The sequence below is a fragment of the Eschscholzia californica genome, unplaced genomic scaffold (assembly GCF_041429995.1).
Source record: "Eschscholzia californica isolate CP2 unplaced genomic scaffold, dmEscCali1.0.p SCAF_2, whole genome shotgun sequence".
Classification (NCBI taxonomy): Eukaryota; Viridiplantae; Streptophyta; class Magnoliopsida; order Ranunculales; family Papaveraceae; genus Eschscholzia; species Eschscholzia californica.
In genome coordinates, this window is record NW_028238309.1 from 48,264,960 (window position 1) to 48,274,666 (window position 9,707).

The 9,707-nt window shown below is 35.4% G+C and overlaps 1 protein-coding gene across 1 annotated transcript; it reads left to right on the top strand.

The window, feature by feature from the left end:
- Positions 1-823: 823 nt before the first annotated feature.
- Positions 824-2,989, top strand: LOC147558591 (uncharacterized). Its single transcript, XM_086660295.1, has 6 exons — positions 824-1,078; positions 1,389-1,614; positions 1,714-1,815; positions 1,908-2,014; positions 2,109-2,217; positions 2,664-2,989. Exons 1-6 carry the CDS (start codon positions 924-926, stop codon positions 2,820-2,822), a joined length of 858 nt encoding a protein of 285 aa, XP_086516421.1. The 5' UTR covers positions 824-923; the 3' UTR covers positions 2,823-2,989.
- The last annotated feature ends 6,718 nt before the right edge of the window (positions 2,990-9,707 follow it).

Consider the following 9,707-nt stretch of genomic DNA (forward strand, 5'->3'; position numbering starts at 1 on the left):
CTTACCCATCTCTTGACTAAGATCTACGTTAGTCGTTACAAGGCATTGATACATCATTAAGATGTGATAAGCACGATAACCGCCTAAATTAAACCAATAATGAAACAGGCCTAAAGCTCCAAAAGAAAGAGCCTAAAGCTCGACAACATTTTTCTTCTTCACACCTTTTTACTGCCATCATGTCAGTTGAGGGAGATATGTCTGGTCCAAGGACAATAGAGGAAGAAAAAAAGAAGTAGTTTCTTTGATATTTGGGCATGATTTGTATTTAGGGTTATTGCTCTTGCATTTAGGGTTATTGCTCTTGCATTTAGGGTTTGTTTGACACGCTAGATTGTGTGAGTAAGAAAAAATCCACCTTTTTTTTATGGGAAAGAAAACGACTTTCTTTCTCATGTGAAAGTCAAGTTCTAGTGTTTGATTGGTTATGAGAAAATGTGGAGGTGCCTTTAAAACTCAAACCAAATTGCAAATCTGCAGCTCCATTAAGTCCAACCACAAACTGACTCCCCTAAAATCCAACATAAAAATTGACCTCATCGCCTCGCGGCCAAGGGTTCCGACAAAAAAGCTATTGGTATTCAACAGAGGAAGGAATAGAAGAGAGGGAACGCTTTTTGTTGGGGGGATAGCGTGGGAATTGTGTTTTACCACCTTTTGGGTGGTAAAACTTATCATCTCATTTTCCAATTTTATTTTTTCACACTGGGAAAGAAAATGTACCACTTTGTTAGACTAATCAAACAACGGAAATCGACTTTCACAAGAAAATCAATTTTTCAATGCTATTTTCCCATGTAACAAACAGACCCTTAGGGTTATTGTTGGGTTGGGTACTCATTCAAGTTTTGGTCCTCCAGCCCATTTTTCCCTAGACAAGGAAGAAAGCAAGAAAGAGGGAAACGCCTGATCGAGAGAAATCCATGGAGCCAGAAGTGTCGAGAAAAGGCAAAAACTTGGAAGAAGAAGTAGAAGAAGAAAAAAACAGTATGTGCGAGAAAAAGCAAGAAGAAACTACAAACCAGGAAGAGTTTGACAAATTAACCAGAAATTTTCTCCCTAAATTGAAGAAATACAGGTATGGATCTATTCGATTTTATCTATCCAGTGATTATGTCCAAACTCTATTCGCTGGTGAGTTTCAGTTTGATCTATTATAAGTGGTTTCCATGTCATAGATGCTTTGTTTATATATAAGCTAGTTTCAATTTTATAATTTAGGTTATCATAGATCTGTCTTCGACTCTTCGTTATCTTTCTTTATTTGTTCACTAATTCTTGATTACTGCCTAGGTTGACTTATATGTTTCAAATAAAGCTTAAATCTTTACTAATGAAACCCTAACTTTGGAAATTTTGCAATTTTTATTTTTTGATTTTTCTTATAGGGATGAAGCCAACAAGAATATGTCTAATTGGAAGAAGAAGAACAATGAAGAAAAGATGAAAGATGGGGTTGATGACTCTCTTTTAGAAATTCTAGACCTAACTTTGTTTGATTTGTCTAACTATATGGATGACTACTATCTACGTTTTGGAAAATCCAAATTGGGTGTACAATTGGATCAAACTGCTGCATTAGAAGAGATAGAAAAGGAGGCCAAGTTCTGGGAGGTGGTAACATATATAATATGTCTTGTTTGTTAAGCACTTATGTTAGTATCTTTATATTATATTTTGAGAGTAAATTTGATGTCGTAATATGATCTTTAGGAATTTGGTGAGCTATGCCAAGCTGAAAGAAATGCCTACAGAGAATTCATTGACAAAGTCATTAATCCTAATATTACAGCGTGTTTTCGTAAATTAAAAACGGTATTGTAAAACCTCAACTCCAACTCTCCTGTCCATCTCGCATCTTATTGTATTTGAATTTTCTGTTTGCTGAATTTTGGTTATGTGAACAGATTAAAGGTGTTGTTGATAAGATAAAGAATGATCCCACACTTGGAGACCCTTGGACATTGGATGAGTCATTTGATCATATGGCGCGAACGTGGGAGAATTTGTACTGGTAAAGCTTTTTTTTTTTCTTCATTGAAATCCTTTTTCTATTAATATTAATTCAAACCTTTCAAAATAAAAAAAAAACCCACGCTTGGTGACAGTACCGAGGGGACTTTTACGAAATTTATTATCCTGAGGGCTGTGATCAACTTCGAAAAGTATTATGGCAAGAAAGACGCAACTGCAAAGTGCCGTGGAAAGAAGTACGAGGTAATATCTATTTTTGTTCTTGTGATTCGGTTAATAGTGATTGATTTTTAATGCTTTTGGTGTCGGACATTGATAGCATGATGCTATCCAGAGACAATACTAGTTTTTTTTTTCCCCCGCTATCTAATTTCAAAGTAGAAAAAAGTCCATAAGTTTCTAATGTCCGAGTATTCTTATTGATAAGGGGAATCTCTACGATATGAGTTTTTGCAACCATAGTATAAAAGGTTGTTTGAAACGTTAACATTTTTTTAATCTAGATTTGGAAAAAAAGGAAGAAGTACATTGAAATCGGATGAAAGAATAATGTGAAATGATTTGGTGTTTGTTTACATCTTAATGTCTTTCTTACATTGGACTAGTTATGGAGTCGTATACGAAATGTTGGATTCTAATATTGTTTCTGGAAAAGAGAAACTAACTAATACGAGTTTTTGCTATTGTAGGATCTGATAAAAGAGTTGTTGGATCTGTTTAAGTACGATAATTGGTCTGATATTTTTAAACTCTTGACAAAATTCTCGGCATTTGGAAGTGCAATAGGATCACAGTTGAGGAAGCTCTTGGTGATAATGACGGTGCCAGGCAGCCTTGGGAGGGGATGATGGATGATATTTTGTGGGGACAGACAATAGATATATGTTATTTTACTTTGCTACATGTGTTTTTTTTTTTGAATTGGGTTTCTTTTTGTGGTTAGCATTGGCAATGATATTAACTATTAACCTAAACAAAAATGAACTTTTGTTTTAGAAAAATTGTTAACCATTCAGGGTTGTGTGTTTTTTGTATCTTTTCCTATTGTCTGTCAACAGTTTTCTTTCATTGTTTAACATGACTGAAAAAAAAGCACTTTGAAAATCTTTGTGGGATGAATGGGTGCACTTAGAATAAGATCTCGAAATGTTATTGAAATCCCCGGTGCCCCACCAGTATGTGAATGACCAAAGTTTACATTTATATATAGATAAAGCCTTCCATTTCATAGCTTCATAAAATCAAGCGACCAATTTTTATAGCACAATGCTTCCTACAAGCCATATTCAGATGTTTGCAAACTGTTCATGTGGTTATTGAGAATCCGTTTACATACTATTCCGTCACTAACTTCTTCAAAAGTGAGGAAATCCACCAATTTGAGCATCCTAGTGATTTCAGAATGATGAAATTATCTTGATAATGTTTGTCAAATCAATCATTTGTCAGTCTTTCTCCATTAGTTTCTTATCTCTTCATCCCATAAAAAGTGCTTATATTCATACCAGTATGACTTACTACCTCTGTGGTTCAAGTTCGGTTAACCATCTTCATACTGAAATCCCTTTTCATGGGCATATCAATTTCTTTGAAGAACTACTTAACAAAAACTCGATCTCTTTAGTCTTTATGTTGTGATGGCAGCTCTAACCGCTCTCTTTAGTCACATTACCTAGAAGCTTGGAAGGCGTGGTTCGTTGAAGTTCTCGGGAAGCAACACCCCGTACAACTATTTTCATGACCTGATTTTCTTTCACACCACTTAGATAGTAAAGTATATAGTGTACAAAAATGAACTGCTATTTACATTTTTTTTGACTAATTATAGCTTGTTGTCAATTCTTTTAAGAGGGAATGGACGTTGGGCCCAAAATAAGTGGCCAGTCCATCAATGCCCGAAATTATAAACCCAGTCTAAAGCATCAGATCCCAATCGGAAAGTACCGCAACCCCCTTGATTTTTCATCAAATTTACGGAAGCTGCCACCCAGAAATTTACGGAATTGCCACTCTGTAAAATCATGGGATTCTCCACTCTGCGTTTTACTTTCTCTCTCTACTTTTACTATCTCTTTCTAATTCTCTTTCCAGATTTATTTCTCTTTATTTATTTAACTAAATCCTAATTTCTCTCCTAATTTAACCAATTTCTAACTAATTTAGAATTTTTTTTTTCTCTCTCTCCAATTCCTATCCTCTCTCCGATCTCAACAACTTCCTCTCTTTTTAAAATTCTCTCTCCAATCTCAACAAATATTTCTCTTTGAATTTCTTTCTCCAATTGGTTCAAAATTCTTTACTTTTTTTTCCCTGATTTGTTTCTTATCTCAAATTTCGAATTTTTCCAGATTGGTTCAAATTTCGAATTTTTCCAGATTGGTTCAAATTTCTATTTTTTCACTCCAACTTTTCAGATTTATTAATTTAACCAATTCCTAATTTCTCTCAAATTTTAACCAATTTCTAACATATTTCGATTTTTCTTGGTTATGTACTACTCATATACTGGGAATTTTCTTGTTTCCTGGAAATGGTTCTGTTTACTAGCCGTTCGGCTATGTACTAGACATTTTTGTACTGGAAATTAACTTGTTTCCTAGAAATTATTCTGTTTCCTGGAAATTATTCTGTTTGCTAGCCATTTTTGTACTGGAAATTTACTTGTTTCCCAGAAACTGTTCTGTTTCCTGGAAATTGTTCTGTTTACTAGCCATTTTTGTACTGGAAATTTACTTGTTTCCCAGAAACTGTTCTGTTTTCAGGAAATTGCTCTGTTTACAAGCCATTTTTGTACTGAAAATTTACTTGTTTCCCACAGACTATTCTGTTTTCTGGAAACTGCTCTGTTTACTAGCTATTTTTGTACTGGAAATTTTCTTGTTTCCTGGAAATTGTTCTGTGTACTGACCATTTGGTTAATGTACTAGACATTTTTGTACTGGAAATTTTCTTGTGTACCGGAAATTGTTCTGTGCACTAGCCATTTGGTTATGTACTACACACTTTTCGAATTTCTCTCTAGATTTTTCCTATTTTCCTCTAAATTTTATTCCTTTTTCATATTTTCTCTCCAGTTTTTTCTCTCTCCATATTTCCTATTTTTATTCTTTTTATTTCTGTTTAAATATATTTTCTCTCACCAATCTTACTACTTTCCTTTTCTCAAAAAGATAGAGATGACAAGAATATAATCGATTTCGAAATATTTATAGAGAGAGAAAAAATTCCAGAAACTTTACATATCTTCTTCCTCTGTTTCTCTCCAAAATTTGCAGAATTTTTTTTAGAGAGATATATTAGAAATTTAGAGAGAGAGAGGGGGGAAGAATTTTCAGAAAATTTTTAAAGAGAGGAAGATTACTTCAGAGAGATAGAGAGAAAAAAGATAATCAACGTCCATGGTATTCTGAAGGTTTTAGAGGGAGAAAGAAAAAAAAATCCAGATTTCGAAATATTTGTATAGAGAGAGGGGAAGAAGATAATCAACATCCATTATTTTCAAACGAAATTTTGGATTCTTCAAACTGAAGGAGTTGAAGGAGATGTCCTTCGACCAAGGTGACAATGCGAACAATTTGTCGGATAGGACAATTGATGTGGAAGATCATCAAGTCCGATTGATTTAGGGATCGTAGAGATGTACCTAGAGACCAAGTACGATCGTCGAATTACGGAGTAATTCGCGGCTAACTTCGATCGGATCCTACAACGGGTTACACATAAGAGTGACAAATTGATCTAGGATATGACTAGTGGGAGTGAGATATAATCATGGGAGTGTCCCATAAACATATCTCATAGGCCTAAAAAGGAATTAGGCAAAGATAGTACAAAAGGGCCAAAAACAGGGTTTTTGGGCCTAGACCGGTTCGGGTACTTCTATGACTCGGATTGGGCTGAATTTTGGAGGGTTAGTTTCTGATATAATAAACATTATATCTGCCAATTTTCGTGGTGTTTGGGCACCTCCTCCTTAGGGAATTGAGAAAATACCAATAGTTGCTATTTTCGACTATTTCCCTAAATCTTATTCTAAAGGGTGTTTTAGGAAACCTAAAAGGAGGTGGATTCTTATTAGGGTTCTATATAAACACTCTTAGGGCAGAGAATAAGGTGTGGAATTTCTCTCTAAGCTTTCTTACTCTACCACATCAAGTAGAGAGGAGAAAGTGAGCTAATTCCCATTAACTATCTATCTAGTCAAGAAGAAAGGAGTTTTTCTTCCAACCACCATTGGTGTGCTAGCTATACAACAAGGTGGGAGATCAAATTGTTTGCTCGTGTCCCAAGTAGAGGAGCTACACTTGAAGCTCTTGGTCTTCTCATAAGCAATTGGAAAGGTTCGAGGGAAAACTAGCGAACAAGGTATTTATCTTTCTAGTTTTAATTAATGATTATCATAGGTTTATGCATGTGATCCTGGGAATACTAGTGTAGATATTAGATGTCTTAATTCCGCTATAAACACTAGTAGAAGGGTGTAAAACCCAACACAAACCAGAGGCAAGAGGGGGAGAAAAAGAAATGAAAACAAGAAAAAAATGAGTTGTCCTGACATATTTGGACTGGAAGCTCATTTCTGGCCGAAAATGGTGTTCCCGCTCATTTCCCCCCAAAATTTTGGATCCCTCTCATTTTTGTTCTTTTAACGTCCAGAGAGGCGGGTTTTGTTAGTGAGAGAACGAAGAGATGGTTTGTATTGACTATCTTTTTAATAATCAATTCTTATGCTTTTTAATCCTAACAATGATGGGCTTATATCCTCTGTAGTGTGAGTTCATCAATTTTACCCCCATATAGCTAGTAGAGGGCATAAATTGGGATATAAAGTTTTTGGGGTTTTAGTTGATTTGGTATAGGTGGTGCATCTTCTTTGTTCTCCTTAGCATTCTCGAGTCAAGCTTTTTTATGGACCTCATAATCTTTGGCCTGGACAACCACGGGTAAGTATTGTTTTCTTCCATGGAAATTGAGTCTTAATTCTTAGTGAGAATTGGATACTATCTTCTCGATTAATGGAGGTATGTAGTTGTCCATCTGCATTGTGGTTAGTAATCTTTCTAGGCTATTCAGTAACATGTGAATCGATTGAAGAGATGGGAGTCAGATTTTCTTTGCGTTCACTATTATTTCTTCCTCTTTGAGAATCCATGAATAAGCAAGGCAATTGTAAATCTCTACTGTGGTTGTTTAAATGTAAAGTTGAGTTTTGGTAATCACATTTGTAGATTAGAGGTAATACTCTAGACACACTAGAGAGAAGGAAGTTAAGGAAACAAAAGGAGCAGTACTATCATTTTCTAAAGAAGCATATTAGACCGTGCCTCTGAGTAGCTCATAAGTTAGGAAAAAGCGAACACATGTATCTATGCTCTGATTTGTTGTTTTTTAACCGCATTTGGCGCTACATTTGTAGAGAGGAAAAAGATAATTAACGTCCATAGTATTCTGAAGGTTTTAGAGGGAGAAAGAAAAAAAAAATCCAGATTTCGAAATATTTGTATAGAGAGAGGGGAAGAAGATAATCAACATCCATGGTTTTCAAACGAAATTTTGGAATCTACAAAAAAAGGGCAAGAGGGGGAGAAAAAGAAATGAAAACAAGAAAAAAATGAGTTGTCCTGACATTTGGACTGGAACCTCATTTCTGGCCGAAAATTGTGTTCCCGCTCATTTTCCCCCCAAATTTTGGATCCCTCACTCATTTTTCGTAACGGTATTATGCAAAAAAAAAAAAATTATTTGGTGAATCCCAAATAAAATATTTGTGTTAATATTGGAGAACTACTGAGGCCACAAAAAATTTCAATGAAAATCATCATCCATTAGTTCCCAACCTTCTCTCTCTAAAGAGGATAGCAATCTACATTGAAATTAAAACTAACCTAAACAAGAAGTAATTAGTATGCACTTAATCTACCATACTAGTCACTATTTATAACCGGTTAAGTGGTCTTTCTCTGTCTCTTTGGTGCATGATTCCTTCGTTCTTCTGTTCATCTTCATGGACTCCAAAGAATTAGGAGCTTTTACAAGGCTTGGCAATTGGACCTGCCGGGGTTCGAAAATCAACTGTTGTACTATCATCTGCACAACAATGAAACTGTTGGAAAATATTGCTAACAAGTTTGAAATAGAAAACTAGAAATATATGATGTTGTACACGAAATTTCAAAGCTCGATTATATCGATTCTTTTAGATAGTAATTCGCCCCCTTCTGGTAAAACCACGAGCACACAACGGGTATGGAATTATGCCTTCAGGATACGATGAAGTCTTTACAACTATCTCGGTTCAAAGTATGTACGCTTTGACCAAGATCAAGAACACTTCGAGAATAAACTGATAATGCCAAAAGAACAGACTTCGAGTTTACCAAAGAATTAGTATAAATAATTCACCCAATAGAATACACCTTCCTGTTTTTTTTTTTTTTTGTGAATTAAAGAAAAGACCAAAGATATATAGAGAGAGAAATTAGTTCACATTGGATGGTTCTGTGTGAAAACTAGTGTGGAGAATTATATATTTATAAGGGTCCAGGAGATGCTCTTTGAATTGGATGTAACCATTCAAATTCATGGCTACATTGAATGGGATGTATCCATTCAAAATTCATGGCTACGCCATGTACATTCCTGGTGAAAGGCCATGCCTGTTCACATTTGAAAATATCCAACATTCCCCCTTCATTTTCAAAATTTTGAAAGTGCAAAAAAAAACTCATACGTAAACGACAATAAAATAAAAAAGGACAACTTTGGCATTATCGTAGAAACTTGTACATACATGATAGGTATCTTATGGATTTGAACCTTCACTTAGTGCAAACAACTCAAAGCTTTATCAGAATGCTATGATGAACGTATCTTGAACCAAGAATCCTCCAGTGATGAAACCGGAGCCGTCGCACACTTGTTTCGGTGATTTAGAGTGTTCATACTCCGCACGTTAATGGCCATGTGCAATATCCCTTTCATGAGACTTCTTCGAAAATGGTCTTATTTTCTTAGGAGACGGCCTGATCTCCACACTCACTTAGGTAAGTCCACTTGAGGTGTTTCCGCGAGACACCACTTAAAAAATTAGGACTTATTAAGGAATTATTATCCATCCTTTGTCTTGCAGAAAACCAATATTAGCTCAGAAATGGGAGAATATAAATTGATAGTATTCCATAATCGCGAAAGCTTTAACTTGTTGGTACCCGTTGAACTTTGCCTATCTATTTCAAGACATAAGTTGGGTTTCCGTTAAAGGCGATCAACCTTCATTCACAGACCTGAGTCCCATTTCCTTATTCTTAACCGAGACCATTACTTTAGGAAGTCCTTTACTTAATGGGTCCGCTAAGTTTTTCTTCGTTTCTACATAGTCGACTGTAATTACTCCTCTCTTGAGTAATTGTCTCACAAATTGATGTCTGAGACTCACGTGTCTCGACTTGTCATTGTAGGTCTTATTTGCAACGTTATAAAGTGTCGCCTGATTGTCACAATTTATCATGACTGACGGAGATGGCTTCTTCCATATGGGAATTTCTTCTAGTAAGTTTCTAAGTCATTCCGCTTCCTTACTTGCATCTGCTAATGCAATTAATTCTGACAACATAGTTGAATCAGAAATTATAGTCTGCTTCTTGGATCCCCAAGACACAGCAGCACCACCTAAAGTAAAAATCCATCTAGTGGTAGATTTCGACTTTGTCTCAATACTATTCCAGCTGGCATCG